General features: G+C 33.9%; 2 protein-coding genes and 1 long non-coding RNA gene across 4 annotated transcripts; 1 reads left to right on the forward strand and 2 right to left on the reverse strand.

Annotated features, from left to right (window-relative positions):
* Positions 1-6139: 6139 nt before the first annotated feature.
* LOC133298382 (protein trichome birefringence-like 19) lies at positions 6140-9747 on the reverse strand. The gene is made up of 2 exons (XM_061497648.1): positions 9241-9747; positions 6140-6933 (listed from the first exon to the last, which is right to left on the reverse strand). Exons 1-2 carry the CDS (start codon positions 9745-9747, stop codon positions 6148-6150), a joined length of 1293 nt encoding a protein of 430 aa, XP_061353632.1. The 3' UTR covers positions 6140-6147.
* Positions 9748-12478: 2731 nt separating this feature from the next.
* LOC133298376 (uncharacterized) lies at positions 12479-21772 on the reverse strand. Its single transcript, XM_061497643.1, has 6 exons — positions 21644-21772; positions 21291-21424; positions 20449-20629; positions 15717-16295; positions 14449-14628; positions 12479-12658 (listed from the first exon to the last, which is right to left on the reverse strand). Exons 1-6 carry the CDS (start codon positions 21764-21766, stop codon positions 12479-12481), a joined length of 1377 nt encoding a protein of 458 aa, XP_061353627.1. The 5' UTR covers positions 21767-21772.
* On the forward strand, positions 17502-19621 carry LOC133298389 (uncharacterized). 2 transcript variants are annotated; one of them, XR_009749792.1, is made up of 3 exons: positions 17502-17777; positions 18647-18737; positions 19259-19621. It is a non-coding gene; the product is annotated as an uncharacterized LOC133298389 (long non-coding RNA). The 2 variants fall into 2 exon arrangements; XR_009749793.1 differs by having other exon boundaries at positions 17502-17762.
* Positions 21773-22431: the final 659 nt, after the last annotated feature.

Raw genomic sequence — 22431 nt, forward strand, 5'->3', positions numbered from 1 at the left:
AGTGGCTTGATGCATGAGATTGCAGATGATTACTGAATGCATTATTTTATGCATCGAGAAACAAAACTACCCAGATTTTTGAACACGCTGAATAGTCAGAAGAAACAATGGACCAAAACATGCTTTTTATTATTCCTTAGAGTTGTTGTGGTTAATGATTAATCAACACAATTGTTGGACTACTCAAGTGTGATGAGTCTCTCTTGTAAATAATTATTATTTAGTTATTATTTAGTCATTTATTTGTTGTATTGGGCCAAGCCCATTAGGTCAAAATTAGGTTAAGTATTCTCTATAAATAGATAACCCTTTGTACAGATTATACACAATTCAATAATATTTCAAATACCCTTTTCTTTCAAGTTGGTATCAGAGCTCTCGATCCAGAGGGCTCTGCTTCTGCAATTACCTCCGTTAAAATAGAAACCTTCTTTCTTAGCCTCTTGCCGCCATTAGCCGCCACCGGAAAAATTTTCCGGTGGACCTTTTGGACCAAGAGGACCAGTTTTCAAATCCTTTTTCTCTGATCTATCAGCTTACGAACGTGTTATAATCGTTTGACGACCGGATCTTCCCAAAACAACACAAGGCCGCTACTGTTCATCGCGTTTTGGACACTTTTTCCAGCTCCGGCCAAAAAGTTTTCTGATCTTCTCCTCATCCTCTTTCTGGATCTATGATCCTCTCTTTGATCGGACATCGTTTGGTATTTATTTGTGATTTTTTGGCTTCTTGGAGCTTTTCTTTAACCATTTTCTGTGCAGTATGGCCTCTTCTCAAATGAGTTCTTTTTTAAAATTTTATGATGGTACCTCTTGTAGACCTAAGAGAGATAACCGATGGTGTTCTTATTGTAAAAGAATAGGTCATATCAATGATTTATGCTTTCGCCTTTATGGAAAGCAAATTGTCTTAGAAAAGATGGCAAGGATGCGTGGTCAAGCGCATTTTACTTCTTCTGAAATAACCCCTGCACCTAATGAGACCCAATCTGCATTTCGTCCAAATGAGTTGGAACGACTCCGAACCATTCTTGATTATCTGAGTAAGCCATCTGATACTAGTGCTTTGGCTATGACTGGTATGAGCTCCAAAACTCATTCTTTCATTTCCTCATGTAATGATTTTAAACATTCTTGGGTTGTTGATTCTGGTGCTACTGATCATATGGCTTGTTGTGCTGGCTCCTTTATTTCTTATCATCCTACCATTGGAACTCATACAATATCCATAGCTGATGGCTCACATACATCAGTTGCGGGTTCTGGTGACATAAACTTACAGCAGTCCTTACATCTTAAGGATGTTCTTCATGTTCCTAAACTCTCCACGAATCTTCTTTCTATTCACAAAATTACAAAAGATTTGAATTGTATTGTAACCTTCTTCCCTACCCATTGTGTTTTTCAGGATCTCGCCACGGGGAAGACGATTGGTATTGCTAAAGAGCAAGGTGGGCTGTACTATCTGGTGTCACAATCTCCCACAAATAAAGTAACAGATCACACCTTCATGTCTCATGGTCAATCAACTGCTGATTCTTTAATTTGGCTGCATCATAAGCGTTTGGGTCATCCTCCATTTAGTTTACTCAAATCTTTATTTCCGTCATTGTTTTTGTCTAAGTCTGTTGAGTCTTTTCATTGTGATGTTTGTGAATTTGCTAAGCATCATCGTGTGTCTTTTCCTTCTAGTATTACTAAGAGTGTTGAACCTTTTGATCTTATTCATTCTGATGTTTGGGGTCCTTCTAAGGTCCCTCATTCTTCTGAAAATAAATGGCTTGTTTCTTTTATTGATGATTGCACTCGTGTAACTTGGGTTTACTTAATGCGTGAAAAGTCTGAGGTACCACAACTGTTCTTTCAATTTTATAAAATGATTGAGACTCAATTTTGTAAAAAAATCAAAAGACTAAGGACAGATAATGGTACTGAATATGTCAATCACTCTTTTTCCCAATTTATACAAAATCAAGGTATGATTCATGAACTTACTTGTGTAGACACCCCTCAACAAAATGGGGTTGCTGAAAGGAAAAATCGTCACCTTCTTGAAGTTGCTCGTGCCTTACTGTTTCAAACACATGTACCCAAATGCTATTGGGGAGATGCCATTCTTACTGCAGCGTTCTTGATCAATCGTCTACCCACTCGGGTTCTCGATCATGTAAGTCCTATTCACTCCATGACTTCTTTTTTTCCTTCTGTTCCAATTTTGCAAAGTCTTCCTCCTCGAGTGTTTGGGTGTGTTGTCTTTGTTCATATTCATAAACAGCATCGCAGTAAGTTGGATCCTAGGGCTCTTAAATGTGTCTTCCTTGGATATGCTCCTGATAAGAAGGGCTATAAGTGCTATCACCCTGGAAGTCGGAAATTTTTTGTTTCTATGGATGTTACATTTCAGGAATCTGAGTCCTTTTTCCAAGGTCCTCATCTTCAGGGGGAGAATAATTCACCAGAAGACTCATCACCTTCCTTCTTTGAAACTTCAGTGTCTACTCTTTCACCTGTGTCAGTGTATCCTCCTCCTGTGTCTGATCCTCCTGTGTCTGTTCCTCCTGTGTCTAATCCTCTTGTGAGTAATCCTCCTGTGACTGATTCTCCTGTGATTGATACATCAAGTACACCAGAGATACGGAAGGTTATGACACCTGAAAGAAGGAAACAACCCACATTGTCTCAGAAGCAACCTCAATCGTCTGAACCACTGGTAAGTCCTGAATCTCATATTTCTGATCATGATGTTAATACTTCTGATGACTTACTCATTACTACTGATTCTGATGATTTACCCATTGCTCTTAGAAAAGGAAAAAGAGCTTGTCCCAAGAAATCTTGTCCCTCCTGTCCCTCTTGTACTCAATACCCTATCTCCCATTTTGTTTCCTCTGCTAATCTTTCTGTGCAGCACAAAAGCTTTGTTTCAGCACTAGACTCTATTGCAATCCCAAAATCAGTACATGAAGCCTTGAAAGATAGGAATTGGGCTCAAGCCATGCAAGAGGAGATGAATGCTTTGGAGAAAAATAAAACATGAGAGGTTATTGATAGACCCAACGGAAAGAAAACAGTAGGGTGCAGATGGGTTTATGCCCTGAAATATAATTCTGATGGCACTCTTGAGAGATACAAGGCTCGATTAGTGGCCAAAGGTTACACTCAAACCTATGGCATTGATTATGAAGAAACCTTTGCTCCAGTTGCAAAGATGAATACAGTAAGAATCTTGTTATCCCTTGCTGCCCGTTACAATTGGGATATAAATCAATTTGATGTGAAAAATGCTTTCCTCAATGGTGAGTTAGAAGAAGAAGTCTACATGGAAATCCCGCCTGGTTTTGATTCTGTGAAGGGGGAAAATAAAGTTTGTAGATTAAAAAAGGCCTTGTATGGATTGAAGCAGTCACCTCGTGCTTGGTTTGGAAGGTTTACTAAGGTTATGATGACCTTAGGATACAGACAGAGTCAAGGAGATCACACTCTTTTCTTCAAGCACTCCCAAAATGGGAAGCTTACTGTGCTCCTTGTATATGTTGATGATATTATTATCACAGGTGATGATTTTGTGGAGAGACAGATTCTGCAAACACGGCTTGCCTCTGAGTTTGAAATCAAAGACCTTGAGAAACTGAGATATTTTCTAGGGATAGAAGTAGCTCATTCAAGCAAAGGAATTTTTATCAGCCAGAGGAAATATGTTTTGGATCTTCTCAAAAAAGCAGGAAAGCTCGGGTGTAAACCCTCTAATACTCCTATTGAGCAGAATCACAAGATGGGCTATGAAGAAGAGAGTCCTCCAGTTGATAAAGGACAATACCAACGGCTAGTTGGGAAATTGATATATCTGGCCCATACTAGACCAGACCTAGCTTATGTTGTTAGTGTTGTCAGTCAGTTTATGCACGATCCAAAGGAAAAACACATGCAGGCAGTAGAGAGAATTCTTCAGTATCTTAAAGGTACTCCTGGTAAAGGATTGTTATTCCGACGTGATGGCAATCTATCTTTAGAAGTCTACACAGATGCTGATTATGCTGGATCCGTGACTGACCGTCGTTCTACCACTGGTTATTGCATGTTTCTTTGCGGTAACTTGGTGACATGGAGAAGTAAGAAACAAGATGTGGTTGTCAGATCAAGTGCAAAAGTTGAATTTCGAGCTATGGCTCAAGGCATTTGTGAGTTACTGTGGCTGAAAATTGTACTTGATGATCTCAAAATAAAATGTGAGGGACCTATGAAGCTGCTATGTGATAATAAGTCCGCTATTTGTATAGCTCATAATCCAGTTCAACATGATCGGACTAAACATATTGAGGTCGACCGCCATTTCATCAAAGAGAAACTTGATAGCGGGTTGATTACCACTCCATACATTCCCACTGGGCGTCAATTAGCTGATCTATTAACAAAGGGGCTTCCTTCAGACAGATTTCAAGAACTTACTAGCAAGCTGGGAATGATAAATATCTATTCCTCAGCTTGAGGGGGAGTGTTGTAAATAATTATTATTTAGTTATTATTTAGTCATTTATTTAGTTATTATTTAGTCATTTATTTGTTGTATTGGGCCAAGCCCATTAGGTCAAAATTAGGTCAAGTATTCTCTATAAATAGAGAACCCTTTGTACAGATTATACACAATTCAATAATATTTCAAATACCCTTTTCTTTCAAGTGTCTCACATTGGTTGGTAATAGGCTAAGTGAAGAGTATATAAGTGGAATGACCCATGAACCCAATGCCTTAAGGTTTTGGGTTGAGATGTGGTGTCAAACTCACTTGGTGTATTTGATCCGCTTAGCTCATTGGTGGTGGTCCCCCGCCACGAGCTTCCCCCTAGACCCGCCTGACTCTAGTATCAGAGTCGGGTTGGGCTCGAGCTAGTCTGGTGATTGGTTAGGAGGCGGGTTGAGTACTTGAGCCTCTAGGGTACTCGGTTGAGGGGGAGCAAATCAATGGTGGGTTTCACACTTGAGGGGGAGATTGTTGGAGTATTCAAGTGGGATGAGTCCCACATTGGTTGGTAATAGGCTAAGTGAAGAGTATATAAGTGGAAGGATCCATGAACCCAATGCCTTAAGGTTTTAGGTTGAGATGTGGTGTCGGACCCACTTGGTGTATTTGATCCGCTTAGCTCATTGGTGGTGGTCCCCCACCACGAACTTCCCCCTGGATTCGCCTAACAACAATGACACCCCATATTCATGCCATCGTTACATGATACAATTACATGTTTTGTCCTACAAAATTTTATTTAAAATTTTTATTTAAAATTTTTATTTAAAATTTGCATTAAGCTATTCAAGTTCAAAAATAGCACAAAATAGCAAGACAAATCTTCTTTATTTGAGATGTTTCACAAGTACCAGGTTTGCTTTTTTGTTTTTTGTTCTTTCGAGTTTATACTTCCACTATTGTACCATTCAGAGCTTCATAGCAAGATGAAGGTGTTGATTTATCGGTGCAATTATTAACCAACGACAGCCGACAATAATTTCGTTCTTCTTCCCCCGGGCATCGCACGGGTAAATAACTAGTTATTATATTATTATTGTTGTTGTTGTTAACACCCTTATTTATCTCAAAAAAATTAGGATTGATTGATTAAAATCACATATATTATTTAAAAATCAAAATAATATAATTAAAAATTTTATCAAAGTGATGTAAATTTTTTTTGGTAAACCATAAATATCATTTACGGGAGACAACCATGTTCGAGTCAAGAACATTCACATTATAGTGGACTAGCTTCTCTCAAAGGGAATTTTTACGTGTTATCACTGTATGATTGACTGGTGTTATATTTTTTAGACTCGCATAATCAAAAGATCTCAAATACTACTTAAGTAAATAGTTTTCAAATTATATTATTTTAATAATTTTTTTAAAGTAGTATATCACTTTGGTCAATGATTCAAAAATTAGTATGTTATATCATTAGGTTTCCCTAGTTAAAGTTATCATAATATCATTGTAAAAAGTAAATAAAAAAATATAAACTTTTGAACAAGAAAAATCTTCAATTTTGTTACAACATAACAAATTTAATCTTTATAAAATTACAAAAAAAAAAATGCCAATGGTAGTTTACAAGAAAAAATAGGTATATAATTGATATATATAAATCAAATTGATTTGTCAATTTGTGTGCAAATGAAACCTCTCCGTCTTCAACATTTCTAGCAGGAAATCACTCCATGTGTCTATGGGCCCTGGCAAGCACCAATGCACACAATCATTATAGAGTGTCACTTTCTCATGTGGCCAATGCCCATATCTACTTGGGTGACCATCTGGTCTCAATAACATTGCTTGTGTTGTATCAAGCAACCTGAATTTCAAACCCTTCTTTCTGCCTTCCTTCTCAGCAATTTTGAACTCCTCTAATTGGATCATATATAACTCCAAATTGGTGCCTACTAATTGTGTCTCATTACTCCTAAATGGCTTTATTCTCACACAATTCCCACCTTGATTCCACAACCCATTCTCAAAATGAGATGGTGCAAATGTTCTAAGAAATGTTATTCCCTTAAAGTTTTTTAAACTATTGATGGCCTTAAATGCTGTCCTAAAAGCCTTTCTATAGCCATAGTACATGGTTAAGTCAGTGACATTTTTTAAGATGCAATAATGGCATCCAACTATTTTTTGTTTCTCATAGAAAACCATTGGCCTAAAGAACCAATGCCCTCCATTGAGAATGACATAGTCAAACTCTTCAATTTGGGTTGTCCATTTCTCATCAAACTCATCAAGGTAAAGGTTAAATAGGCCAGTGTGGCTTGGACCATCTGAATCTGCTTCTTTGGCTCTGACCAAATGGGGTGTCCAAAAAGTGGCAATGGTGAAGTTGTAGCTAGGATACTTCCATCGCATGAAATAGTTATCTGCTTTGTATGATACATCTATGGGCCATTCCACCTGAGAAGTTAAGAAGACTTACGATTGATCAACATAACCTTTATTTCAAATAATTTTATAAGTAACATAACCTTTATAATAATTACAATTTGCCTCTATTACTATTTAATCAAGCTTTCTTGTTCCCTGCTTAAATATTGCATGTTACAAACCTGAAGGTTCCAGCCTATAGCCAGCTATAATAAACATTTGTTAATTCTCACGCTAAGGACAAGGAATTTGATAAATAATGTATGAGATTTATGTTTCTCATATTATAAGAGATAATTTTATCTTCTACATACACATAAAAATATGTGAGATCATGTGAAGAGAAGAGATAAAAAAAATATATAGACTTAAGTTTGTGTAGGAGATAAAATTATCTCCTACAATATGATAAACACTAATCTAATTATATTATTATAGAAAAATATTTCTGCAGTTACTGCAGATAAGTTATTTGTATTTACTTCTAAAACGATGTCGTATTGAACTTACTGCAGATAATTTATCTGCAGTAATTGCAGAAAAAACGAACCCATATTATTATATGAATTTGATATTAACATAATTTTTTATTTGACTGTGTATATATTATCACGTTATTCAATTTCTTAGCATTAGCTATCTGCTTAAATAATTAAGGGGACCCATCAGTTTACCAAAAAAAAAAGGGGGGGGGACCCATCAGGTTTTCTCATCTTGGCTTCCACAACCAATTAATCAAAGCTCACACACAAACAACAACTTAAGCCCAAAGGAAATAAAGTAATTGAATTATCAAACAACAGTAAGCATCAGATATTTTCCTACCTTCAACAACTGACTTTTAGGTTTCCCTGTACTTTTTTTTCTTAATGATTAATGTTAATTAAAAATTAAAAAAACTTTTATTTAAGATTTTATTAATCTCACCGACCTGAGTCTAATCAAGCTGAGTTACTAGCCAACATATATCCTTATCAATGTTGCTATCGCATGCTAAGTTGGTTGATATGTCAAAGAAAATATAAATAAAATTATATTGAAGAGAGCCTACAATCATAAAAGGAGCGTGTTTAAGAGTTTTGGCAATTTTTTGTTCCTAGTCTATCTCTTCTAATTGTGACATCTCAACAAGTTTTACTTCATTGGTTTTGTTAGGATTCAATATTTATTGTAGACATAAGGGCTGGTTTAGGTGACATTACCACTTCAAAGTAGTCATGTCATCTAAAAAAGAGGCTAATAAAATGTAAAGAACTACTACCAATACCATCATTGACTGAGTCACTTTTAGAGCAGCTTAATGCATAAGCTAATGGCACAAGTGTTGTGAATTAAGGTATAATTTTTAGTGACCCTTTTTTATGCACTAATTCATAAACACTGATTTTTGCTGGGAACTCAAAAGTAAAGAAAATCAAAAACAGATGGCATGTCATATAAAAAAAAAAAAACACTGACTTGTCTACGTTTCATGTGGCTTGGTTAGGAACATAGGACATGGTATCCTATATTCGATGCTTGACGATTATTTGTTTCAATTCTATATGATAATTGATTACCCAATCCTTGAATCACATAATGGGCCTTGGATTTGGAAAAACGAGATTTAGGACCTGTTTAGAGCACCTGATAAAAAAGATAGGATAAGATAACTTATCATATCTTATTTTTATCTTTTGTTTAGTGGATCAATAGGATATGATTAACTTATTCTATTGTCTCATTTTATCCTATCCAATACATGATTTCTTATCCTATGGGGAGCTCGGTTAGGATTCAACAGGATAAGATACTAATATTGAATACCTAATATATCCTCACACTACCCAATATATTTGTATTTATTGCATTATATTTTCTTTTTTCTTTCTCCTTTCTCCTTCTACATAATCTTATCATATTGCTAATCAGGTGCTCATCAAACACAGGACATGATATAGACTTATTAGCCCCATATCATATCCTATTATTATCCTATCATGTCCATCAAACGAGCCGTTAGATTAAACTCAATATTTAATTAACTATATTTCATGAGTATTGAAATTAAGGCTTACTAGTTAAATAATGTGGTAGTTTGAACCTTATTGATGACTATCTCTTCATTATTCTATAAGCTTAATTGAGAAGCATAATGATGAGTTTTCACTAGCTAGCAGTGTGAAGTCCCACGTATAGATTACAGAATAACGTACCACCAAAGCAAAGATAAATGATATCATAAATTAAAGAGAGAAAAGAAAAAAACAAAAGCAAGTGAAAAAAAAAAAAAAAACTAATAATAATAATAATAATTGTTGAGCCAGAGCAATCTTGAAGAAGCTAGAAGAGACTTACCCTTGATAAGAGGCATATCATAGACTGCATCTGATTTCTTCCAACTGAGTCTCCAACAAAAGCCATAGATTTTCCCCTAACAATTTCTAGGAACTGAAAGGGGTTGAATATTGGGAGTTCACACTCATTTGGTTTCCACCTCCATTTCATGAACTCAGAGTCAGGTCTTCCATATTTCATGCAATTTTGGTGCTCATGAATTGCCCAACATGTTCTGTTTGTGTAATATGGTGCCTTTGGATTTGGTATCCATTCCCCATTGAAAATGTCACACTTGTTGACAGTTGTTGAGGGAAAGCTTGTTGCTTCATTCAAATGATCATCATATGCAGAGGATTGCAGCTTAGATTTGTTGATGTTCAAGAGTGAAGAGAAACCAAACAAAGGATAAGATAATGGGGTGATGGTAAACAAGAGTATGGCAAAGATTGCTGGTATAGTTACTTTTGAGATGATTTTTTTTGCGCATTTGTTCTCAAAGAGAAGCTTAATATTTTGGAACTTCATTGTGGAAGGGATGGAGAAAGATAAAGGGATTGAAGAGGAAGGAAAGAGGATAGAGGAAATGGAAGCAGTTTTGATCTTTATAATGTGTGTAAAGTAACCTAAACAAAGGAAAACAAAGGGTGATTATGAATATAATAATTAATAATATGTTTATTATTTTAATTTTGTTGCTACTTAGTTCATTCATGGGGGTTTCATTTAGTTTTACTCTCCTTAATCACCTAATAAGTGGTGTTAGAGTTAATGATTTAGATGGGCTTAATACTTGGAAGTGATAATTGGTATCACAGGGTGAATATTAAATATTCAAATATAAATAATAAAGTCTTATTTAATGTTGTAAAAATCTAGATTTTAAGTAAAATCGAGAGGAGATTAAAAAATCGTAATGTAAAAAAATCATAAAAAAAACGTAAAAGCATTTGGAATATTAGTAAAATCGTTTTGATGGAAAAAAAATGATAAAAACGTAAAATCGTAATGATAAATCGAGATTTTAACAACAATCTTATTATATTAATTAAAAATGAATTTAAATAATTTATAAAACTTTTCGCTTATTATCTTTACTTAACTCGTATAAGTTTTCACTGATTTGTTTTCGGTCCTGATTGAGTATTGTTTGCTTGAGGTTCTTTGCTTTTTACAGCCATGATTCAACTTAAATATTTTATAAATTTATGATTTTCTCTTGTCCTCATCATATAAATTCTTTTATACAAGGTATACACTAACGTGTAAGACAGCTGTATAATTTTTTGTGCTATGAACCGTTGTTTTAATTTAAAATAGGAATATGTTAATTTACTATACATAAGATATATAGACTGAATTTCTAAAAGAAGAAAAAAAAATCTCCTCGTTATTTCCTTCTCTCCTATGATGTTAGACATGTCATTATTGTTCATTGTTTTCATTCTATGTCCTGTTTTGAAAAGCAATGAATGACCTTAATTATGTGCACCAATGTAATTTTACCAAGCAATTCGCCTTTCGTTTTCTTTGATTCTTTCCATTCCAAATTCCAAGAATTAAAAGACAAATTCGAATGGCTTACTTGTAACAAAACTTTAGAATACTGTTGAAAAAGACAAAATAAATAAGACTTTAACGTTTTTAAAATTAAGGTAGATTCGTTATTTACATTTGTTTTCAAAATAACATTGTTTTAGATTGAAAAATTAAAAAATTATAATAAAAAATATTATTATAACTCTGAAATAAATTATAATTACAAAAATATCTTTATTTCTATCTCAAAACGACATCATTTTAGGATCATTATAGATATCTACATTAACCGTAGAAAAAATAAACCCAATAAATAAATATTGCCTGCGCGGCAACTGAACTCTAAAAGAAAGAAACAACGTTTATATATCTGTCACCCAAAGACATATTTTATTCTCAGAATATATATAAATATAATAAATATTATATTTACAATCTCTTTTATCTTATAATCTCTTATAACTAAATTTTAAGGAGAAGAATCCGTTTACAAATTTTTTTTACAATTTACACTAACTGGTCATACATTCTTGATTGAAGTATGACCGGTCATACTTAGTGTATCATTTGTAAAAATATATAAACAAAAAATTTGTAAATATAACTTTCTCCAAATTTTAATAATTAATTTCTGTCAATCTGATGATTATAATTTATTTGATCATATTTATTAATTAATTATTAATTTTTAATAATTATAACCGTCAAATTTATAAAAATCAATAATTAAGATTGATAGAAATCAAAAAAATTATAACTATCAAATTAACGAAAAATTCAATTAAGATTTGATTGTAAAAAATTTTGAGCGAACAAGATTATAAATATAATCTCTCTCATAAATATAGGGATATATAAAAATAAAAATTTATACTATAACACTTTTTCGTTATAAAACATAAAATATAAGAAAGATTATACTTCAATTATTTTTTCTTATAATATTTTATGATTTTTTTGTATTATTGGATCAAAATCATGTGTATAATAATATTTCTGTAAAAAAAAATTCATTTTATCTCTTATGAAAACAGATGAACTCCACTTTTCCTCTTTTCCTCCACACACGGACAAATGGTTGAACTACTTTTCATTTATCACATTGAAGGCTGCCGGTGATTTTGCTGAATTTGCTTCCCCACCGCTTGAAGCCCAGCGTTCATGTGACTTCTTCCTAAGTCGAGAACCGAAGTGAAGTTAATGAAGCTAATAATAATTAGTTTGAAATTATGTAAAGTGTTATTAAATTTATTTATTTTTTCCGAATCACAAGAAAACTATTTATGGTCGGCGGCGGCAGCTGCTCCCGTCATCTTCGAATAATGTGATATTTTTTATCCACGTATCACAAAATAATTGAAAAAATACAATTCATCTAATATAATAAAAATTTATTCGAGTTCCGGGTGTTGAGTCACTAGCGTGCTGTGTTGCTATTGATGGCTTTGGTTGGTAGAAGCAGAACCGGAGGACCCAAAATTCGACCACCGAAATTTCTTTATTCATTTACAAAAAATGAAAAAAGTTAAATGAAGAGATTATTAATAAATTCAAATTTTAGTGTCATAAATAAATTTCGTTCTATTTAACACTATCCAAAGTTGAGATGTGAATCACCATATAATTATCACAATGAATTTCATTACACGATGATTTAAGAACAGCATTTCATAGGAAGGAGTTCCATGAGTTTTATAATGGATAAAAAGACGCGTACTAATTAATATGAGTGATTACGATAAAGAATCCGAAGTTCTTTGCAGTGAGTGCATGTCCAGGGTCGTAAAGGAGGGTCCATGCAATATGAATGGATTCTTCGAGTCCGGCAAACATCGCAACTCTCAAGGAGATCCTCAGGTTCCCGACCACGGCAAACTACACAAGCACCTGCCTGTGAGGACTGTATAAGCAAAAGACAAACCACAAAGTAGCACAAATTATTAAACGGAAATCATTCTCAAAAGAAAATCTCTCTTAAAAGAAAGAAAAAAAAAACAAAAACAAAAATATATATAGTAATATTTAGTTACAGTATTAAATTTTATTTTATTTTCTCTTTTCCGTTTTTTTTTCTCCCCTCAAACATTGTTTTGGTTAACGTGACAGAAAGAGAAAAAATAATTTTACCATTATAATTATGTACTACTCTTAGTACATAGTTATTTTATTTTATTTTTTGCAAAAAGATAATTATTTTCAAAGAAAAATGGAACCCAATATTAAAATATGCAAAAAGTTCCGGTCAAAATGTGGACAATAATGAATTATTTGAACATGTTATCAAAAGTACATGGTTGAAGAAAATCCAGTACGCAAAATCATTCTAATATAGATGCCCAAACTCTGCAACATGCCAACAGTTCTTCGCAGATTTATTTTGCAATTTTCGACACGATCTCCATAATAGAATATACTTTTTCGTAAGATTTCAAGTGGTAGATTTTTTTTATTTTTTTTGGTGTGAGAAGTGGTAGATATTTGATAAACTCAAAATTGAAGAGTAGCAGATGCTCCCTTCATTCTCAGTGGAGAGTAGTGCAAAGCAGCTATAAGGATGGGAATATTTAGTGGAATCATCACAAAATTAGCCATTCACAAATCAATGAAAGCAAATTATGCCATTTCAGTATCTTTTACTGGATTCTTATATGCATTATCAACATATTCAATCACGCTAATAAGTAATAACCCATTAAATTTCAATATTACACAAGTTATAAGCTTCTCGGATCAGGGGGACCATGGCCTACCTAACAAAGACAAAATTCAGCAAAAATGATTATTTAAAGAGAAACCCTACATTACTACCAGATCATGCTTAAGATATTATAAGGCTGCTAGTGAGAATATTGGTTTATCACACAAACAAGAATTCATAACGGGCAAGATAAATCAATGAAAGCCACACAAAAAAGTTCCTTTCAGTAAAGCAGAAGTTGCCAGCTCGTGTTTTATTATCTTTTTCGGGCATAATCACTTCCACCATATGGTAGTAGCACTACCAATCAAACTACAAGATATACATGAACTGTCCAATTTAGGCATAAGAGCATATGAGGGTCATATTAAATACCTCTAGATCACTCTATTAAAAAGACAGGCATACACTCCATTTTTTTTATAGAAGTCTGTCTGTCAGGAATATAAACATGCCACAATGTAAAACACTATTTTATAATCACCAAGCCAGCAACCAATCTTGCAAATATAAGGCAGCTTCTCATTCTAAATCTTACTCCTTAAACAAACACCCTTCATAGTATTCCCTCTGTGTATCTCTAGCAACTTCTTTCCTCTTTTCTATATTTTCATTTCTTTTATGGTCTCTTTTAGTTGTTTGAAGCACACATTCCCTCTATAAATTACTCCAAGGCTCCAAGCACCATGGTACTATTTGATTTCAACTAATATGAAACATGTAACATTACATTTATCCAAATTCCAAAATAGTTGGGATCAGCAGTTGATGAACCCATATAAAAGTAAGAATATACTAAGGAAAAATAAATAATAATAAAAAAATATAATACACATATATTTGAAGTAAATAGGAAAAAATTATAATTTCAAAGAAAAAATAATATTTTCATATAAGAAAAAAACTATTCATATGTCAACTAATATGAAAATTAAAAGAAAATAACACCCTACGTAGCACAACAATTAATCTAGTTTAAAGGATAAGCATACCTCAAAGCTATTATCAGGTAGTTCTATATCCATGGGGATAAAAATATCTGAGGCTGAATTCTCACATGGGATTGTCTGGGAGAATACTTTTTGATCAGTTGTGGCTGCATGCTCAATTTTCTTGATCATTATAAAACTCGCCTTGCACAAAGGGCAGGTTGATATTTTTCCCTTTGAAGCCTATAAATATTTATTAGCAATAATGAGAATGAAAGAAACATTCAACTGACGTTAGAGATTAAAGCTAAACAAGAAAAACATTTCTACATAATCCATTCAACATCCCGGATGAAAACCACAAGCTATTGCATGAGAAAAGTAAAATAAAATAAATACTACAAAATCCTTTTACCACTAGGTGGGGAAATAAACATTAAAAAAAAAAAAAAAAAAACTCTAAAATGTGAAAACATCCTTTAACTGTTGGAGATATATTAGAATGAGAACTGAGAAGCCCATGTTTTATTTATTGTAACCACACAACTAATCACTGGATCTATTTACCACTTTTATTCATTATCCATACTACAAAATTATCAATACAAAAAATTTAGATTAATTCTTCACATGTCAGATTACTGTTATATATTTACCTAAAAAAGATTAACCATTGTGTCTCTTTAAACAGAAGAGGATGAATTGTAAAAGATTCCGACCCATTCAACCTTTATTTGGAAGTTATGTGAATGGTAAATTTTGTGCAAGAGCTGGTATAATTTAATACGTAAAAAAAAGTTGAGTGAATGCCATGTGCCATCAACTTTGCAAAGAAAATTTAAGCAGCAATTTGACTAAATATGATAGCGTAGTAGCACACTAAAACAATTCAAACCTTTTGGAAACAGCTTCAAAGTTGAGAGGGGTTGTTTTAACTAAGAAAATAAGGCGCAACAATGTCAATTAGATGGCGCCTCAAATTCCAATGCGAAATCAGAAGATAAATTATTATTGGTTGAATGAAAGTTAAATTACATTTTTAAACTAGAATTAAAAAAAAAAATAGAGAGAGAGAGAGCAACTTTGAAATCTATTGAAAGAAAAACATGCAAAAGAGAATCTGTTACAATCTCATTTGCAAGGTATGGGACTTGGAGTCCCACCTTGGTTGTATGGGCAACTAATGTGGAGTTTATAAGGCATTGAGCACTCCCGCCTTTTAAACTAGCTTTTGGGGTGGTGCACTTCAAGTTTCTTGTCAAAATCATACTAATTAATGAATAGGCTTTTTAATTATAAGAATGGCAGATAAAAGATAAGAAGAGACATACCGTATGATCAACCCAAGTCTGGATGCATGGAAAACAAAACCGATGCCCACACGGTAGAATCCCCCTTGTTGAGCTGAAATCCGTGAAACATATAACACACGACAACTCTTTTGTAGTAGGTGAACTAGTAACATTATCAACGTGATCACCAACTGTGAACTCTTCAGCACTGGAACATAAATCTATTGATGTTTGTGCCATAGGAAGGGGATCTTCTACAAACAATGTTGAATCTCTGATCTGTTCAATGCCATCTGAACCTCCATCGATAGTTCTACATTGATTATATAATCCAGCATCTGGGCCTTCTCTATTTTCTAGAATATTTTTATTATTGACACCACCAGAAAGGCTTGAGGTAGCTGCACCATCTGTATGTAGTCTATCCGTTCTGCTAAGGTGGTTCTCAGGGCTTAAATCCAAAATTGAAGGCTCCAACACCTCTTTATCAACAATACTTTTCACAAGCCTTCTTCCTTTGCGAGAACGTCCATCCACAGTACCAGCTCCATTACCATTGAATTTATTTTCTTTTCCTTTCCTTGACAGTCTAGATGAATACGAACTTGACTCCTCATGCTTAAGAAATGGAAAATGCAGATAAATTAAGTTTACCAGGCATTCAAAAAGAACAGAAACTTAATTCATTTTTCATTTACTTCATCTACCTATATAATACAATGCATCACAAGGATTTTGTAACCCCTATATTGATATGTTTAAAACAATTTTCACTTTCATTTTAAGAATTGTACCTAAAATTCACATGCAATGCATTTAATAATAAAGCTATATTCAAGAGTATCGTACATGCAAGTAATTTAAAGACCCTGCAAAGTCAAAGAGCTCTTTCAGATTATCAGCTAGTTTATATTGTCATGTGTGTTGCATTAGATTCTTAAAAGCAATTTCTACTATCCATACTTAAGTCAAGCATATGACACATTTTTCTTTCATTGAAAACTTTATGGAAAGAGGGCGAGCCTTAGGGCAGCACTCCTTTGTGACCTTCTGGCTAAAGGTTTGAATATGGAAAACAATCTCTTTGCAAAAATACAAAAGTAAGTCTGCATACTATAATGACCCTAACTGGTAAATCTTAGTTAGAGATTTAATTTAAGGATTTAAATGCCATAATAAGATTCAGTGAGCGATTTCGAGTATTTTGACTGTAATCATGACTATGTTATGAACAGTGCGTTCTGCCGGAGAATTTACAGTTTTGTGAATTAACCGGTATAGCTTAAATGAGCAAAATAATTTTAGGAACATAATTTGATAATTCTGACGACAAATATGAGTTCAGAACGAAAAATTGTATAGTCTGGCACTTTCCGTGAAAATCTCGTGAATAGTGTTTCTACCGGGTATTTTGTACTGCTGTTTAAGCAACCGGTAGAGCCCAGAAACAAATAATTGATGAAATAAGAATAAGAAAGTCCAATATATGCCAAGCAAGTCAATATAGGCCCAAGAAAATGATAAGTTTATAAGTTTAAGTTTCATAAGTAAATGAAGTACAATTAGTGATTCACAATGCATTTCGTCAAAAACGGTGCAAAAATCATACTGTGAATTATGAATATTGTTGTGTAAGAATTAAAAAGTAATATAAATGATTTTAGAAAAATAAAAATATATTTGTAGCTTTGAATTAGTTCCGGGTTAGTTTAAGTGAAAATACGCGAAAGAAAATACCCGGGTAAAAGGCCACATGTGCTCACCTTCTTAAGTCACTTAAGTCTCACTTCCAAATCAGTTTCTCTCTCCTCTCCTCACTCTCAAAACCGATCTGCAGCCATGGGGGAAGGGTTTGGGGTTGTCTTCTTCCTTCTTTGATTTCTCCATGGTTAAGCCACCAAATCTTCCACCCAATATACCAATCTCATAGGAAATCGTCCAAGGAAGCTATTCCACCCCTCCGTTTGAGCTGATTTCGTGTGTGGAGAGAGATACTGGTCATCTCATTTTCGTGCACTATTCATCCAAGGTGGAAAAAGTGAGTTTTTGATGGAGCTTGGCTTGGAGGTTGCTTTCTAGGCTTTGGTAAGTTGATTAATGGTAAGAAACCTTTGTTTCCATGATGTTATTTTGATGGTTTGTGTCATAGAAATTGTGAGCATGTGTTGGTGTGAAATAAATTAGTTTAAAATTTGAATTGATGATGGATTGATGATGTGTTGGATATAGGAATATGGAATAAGCATATGAACATGTATAAAAATTGGAAAAAAATCCCATGGTGACATACCCTAGATTTCGGCCTTGATAGGGTAATTAGGGGTGATGCGCAAAGATTTATTGTATGTATTGGGAAGGTTTAATGTGCTTGAATAAGAGGAAATTTGATGAGTTAGTAAGAATGTTAAATTTGAAAGAAAATCCTTTGAAACATACCCTTGATGTTTCGGCCTTGAAGGATTTAAAGAGCTTGAGATTCCCAAAAATTAAATAGGAACTTGGTATATATTATATATTTATGTACGTGTAGTTGTTAAATTAAGTGAGGAAAATGTATTGTAAAAGAGAAGGATCCTTGGAAATTCCCTTAAAGAAGTCGACATATAGGGTGTTTAGGGAAAGATGTTGTCATATTTTATTTTAATAAAATATGTGTGTTTCAAAGTATGAAAATGATAAGTCATGAAGTGAAATGGTTTGAAAAGAAATCATGGAAAAATATATTGATTTCCTAATTTTAGGCCCACGGTCCTTTAAAGTAAAATGCTATGATTTATGTTGGAAATTCGTAAGGGAATGGATGATTAAATTAAAGAACACCAACGGTTATAAAGAGGTCTAGACTTGTGTATTGGCATAGGATTGGCAAAAATGCAAAGAAATGAAAAGAAGCGATAAAATGTATGCCTTATGTGAAAGCTAGGCATGATGGCATTTTATTAATTGGTATTTGTGGATTCTTGCTCTAGGTGTACCTAGGGACTAAAAAGGAATCAGAATCTCTTGAAGATATATAAGTAACTTGTGCAACAAGTAAAGGTATTGGTAAAGCTTCAAGAGGTAAGCTCTATGTTTAAGGAGTTTTTTTCCTGCTTGAGTGCTCCACCATGGTTAGTGAACTATGGTTGGACTGTATGACTGTGATTTAGATGCTTTGTATAGATGCATTCATATAGAGTTATTTGATAACATGATATGTTTTGCTCTGATATGACTTCTGTAATATGATTTCTGTAACAATCTCTGGCCATTGATTGTATAGTACCCGGATGTCCGCTTTGGGGTCCTCCCTCGGGACTGATGGTGTACGCCTCTGATATGTCTGGTTCCGCTTTGGGGTCCTCCCTCGGGAACATGTGCGTTGATTTCCGCTTGGGGTCCTCCCTTGGGAATGACGGCCCACATCTCTGATATGATATGGATATATGCTCTGTTCTGTTATGATATATGTTATATGTTGTATTTGTATACTCTGTATCTGACTTTCATGCAGGAGTGAGCCAGGGGTATGGAGAATTCTCTATAAACCTGGAGCTTATTGAGATTTGTAATCTCACCCCTCGTTGGGGACATATTTTCAGGTGCCCAGATTCCCGGTGAGTCCTCACTAGGCAGGGACGCGACACATGGCTGAGGCAGTTGACGGATCGGATTTTGAGTGGCCGTAGGCTACTACCTTTTGGAAGTATATTCATGTCGTTTTGTATTTCCGCCTTTGATGGAACATGACATTGATCCTTTATTCTGTATATGGCCTGTATATGTTTTGTACATGTCTGTCAGTTTGATGCATGTACATTTGAGTATTCAGGAACGTTATATGAATATGTAGTATTCAGATATGTATACGTGTTGGATTGCATGCTGTTAGATATAGTGGCACTGAGCCAAGTTATGCATGCGCCCATGGATGGGCATTTGATTATATTTGTATAAACTGTTTATCAGGAAATGCTTCTGAGTGGGATTGGAAAATCCCCAGTTGTCTGATTTATAGAGGAAACTCTGTCCGATTTTCGTTTACGACGAATGAGAATTTAAAAAGAAAAAGAAAAAGTTAGCTCATATTTTCCTAAGTTAAGTCTTCCGCTGTTTCTGTTTGTATCATATGTATGTTAATTGAACCGGCTCGAGACGGGGATGTTACACATACAATCCACTCTCACCCTTATCCTCACAAAGTTAAGAATCTGGAATTTTCCCTTTTGAACACTTTATGGGGAAAATAAATTGTGTAGCAAAGTATTTGTGAAGGAAGCATTCATGCATGCAGCAAACACAGATTCATTCAAGTTTGTATGGTCATAAGAGATATTGCCAACAAAGTTTTTAAACCATTGATGTCAAAACATCAGAAAAGTCACAACATATATGCAATTTTGATGATGAATCAAAGCACTAGAAGAAAACTATCCCATCCCACCGCCACAGAACCATTAATGGTTATTGCCGAGAAGTACTTTTTTAATGCTTCAAGCAATAAACATTACCAAGAAATGCTATAAGAAACCTGACCTGATACCATAAGAAAAACATTAGATTTAAGTGGAACACCTATGGTGCTTAAATGAAAATTAATTTAAGTTGATGGCATCAACTGTTAACATGAGTGTTAATGACACCACGTATATCACATTATGAAAGTTGCGCTCCATTCAGAAGGAATCAACATATTATGATTCAGAATATGCTTACAAACACTTAGAATGTACATGATAAAGATTGAAAGAGAGCAAGTGGAGAACAGAGAGAGCAGAGAGGCTATTGTTACCTTTGTCATTAAACAAAGATCTTTCGAAACAGAATTTTCAGAAGCTCCGGGACTGAAGTCGGTATTTTGCTTTTCAGAACTAATATCATATAACCTGTTGCTAACCACTCTATTCTTTATCAAGCTACTTGTTTGAACACTGACTGGAACTTCCAGTAACAATGGCCCTACTTCATGTCCACTGAATAATATGAATAATAAAAATTAGTGAACTTAAAAAGCATTATCCGAATGTTACTGCATGTCAAATTATAGTGAAGGGAAGTACCAATAACATGAACTCCTACACAACAAAGTTGTTTCACACAAGATTTTTTCAAACACAATAATTGTCTTACCGGTTAATGGGATCAATTATGCCAAACTTTAGAAACTAGAACACAAACTTCAGCAAACTCCACAGTCCAATGCAAAGAAGCCCATTAAATAACATAAAATATCCAGAAAATTGGACATCAAACTGTCAAGGACCAACTTTCTCAAAGTTGTAGCTCTAGTACCATTTAAGCTGTTTCACACAAGGATCAATTATGTCAACGACCAGTTCTTCTAAAAAGTTTAAGTTGTTAGGTCGAGGCTTCTAAATGATTTTATATCTCTAAAATAGTAAAGTGACAAATTAAGCTATGATACGGTTTAAAGCAAAACTTTCCATATCAAGTTGATCAGTTAAAGGATTTTTATGGTCATTTTAATTCTTCGAGCATGATGTTGGATGCTGAGAAAAGTTAATTTATCCGTTGTTATCTTTTTCTTTCAAAAAGCCATAATTTTATAAAATCCAATACACTCTGCCACTCTGATATAGTAATGCATTAAGGGTGCAAGAAAACAAAAATCACCTTTGCAAGAGATAAGAATCCTCAGGGACACGTCTTCGTTCCTTTATGCAGTCTTCAATCCATCGGTGGTTGACTATAAGTATTCTGAACTTTCGGGCAATATCATATTTCCTTCCTTCAAACTTCCAACACACCTATTCACTCAAACTCAAAACAAACAACTTTCAAACAGTTTATTCAAACAGAACATAAGGCTTATAATCTACAACACATTTTGTAACCCTTCAGCCAAACTCACTTCCACATTTGTTCTCCTTTAACAATAGAGAGACAAAAAAATACATCTTCTTAAGCACACACATTTTGACCCAACCGCAATCCACCACTAATCAAGCTCACAAACAAAAACTCACCAGGTGCGTGATTGATTTCGACATAGCACCAACATAATTGGCCCCGACATGTGAAATCAGCTTGATGAGATTGAACCGCTCCGAGCCATGGTACCCGCTCACTGTTGCCACCACACGCTCCATACCTTGAACTGGACAAGCTGTAGGTTCAGTAAGAACACGGCATCAGCATCGTGCTTAGGGAAACATAGAACAGTGGAGAATTCAGACAAAATCGAAACTAAATTTAGCTTAAATCGGATTGAATGAAACCCTAGCTCGAAGATTTTAGTCAGAGAAATTAAATTCGCTAAGTGATAAGGAAAAAGGAAGAAGAATTATAATCATTTTCTTGGTGATCTTTACATCAGAATGAAACCCTAAGAAGAGAGACAAAGTGTTAGAGAGAGACCGTGGGATTCTGCTTCCATGGCACTTCCGATCGTAGAGAAAGCGTTGGCGGGAAAATACAAAATTTTGAATTTCAGAAATGAAACGCAACAAGGAACTTGTATTTATATGTGCGCATTATAGGGAGGGTTAAATTTTCGGAGCAGACTCAATTATTAACGGGTCAGAAAATAATCCAAACCTATTTAGAATTATTTGTGCTACACTGCTATGCTAAGAGATTGTTAAATAAGCAGTACATGTTTATTTAAATTATTATGATAAATGTAACTGTTTTTTGATATACAATTTTAACTTTATATAACATAAAAATATTAATATATTTATATATTATAAAGCATAAATATTATCTAAGTTGAAATAATCTTTAATGATAGTAAATACAAAAAATTACGTTT

This window comes from Gastrolobium bilobum, unplaced genomic scaffold (genome assembly GCF_033153095.1).
Source record: "Gastrolobium bilobum isolate Gb01-03AN ecotype WA unplaced genomic scaffold, APGP_CSIRO_Gbil_v1 utg34958, whole genome shotgun sequence".
Taxonomy (NCBI): Eukaryota; Viridiplantae; Streptophyta; class Magnoliopsida; order Fabales; family Fabaceae; genus Gastrolobium; species Gastrolobium bilobum.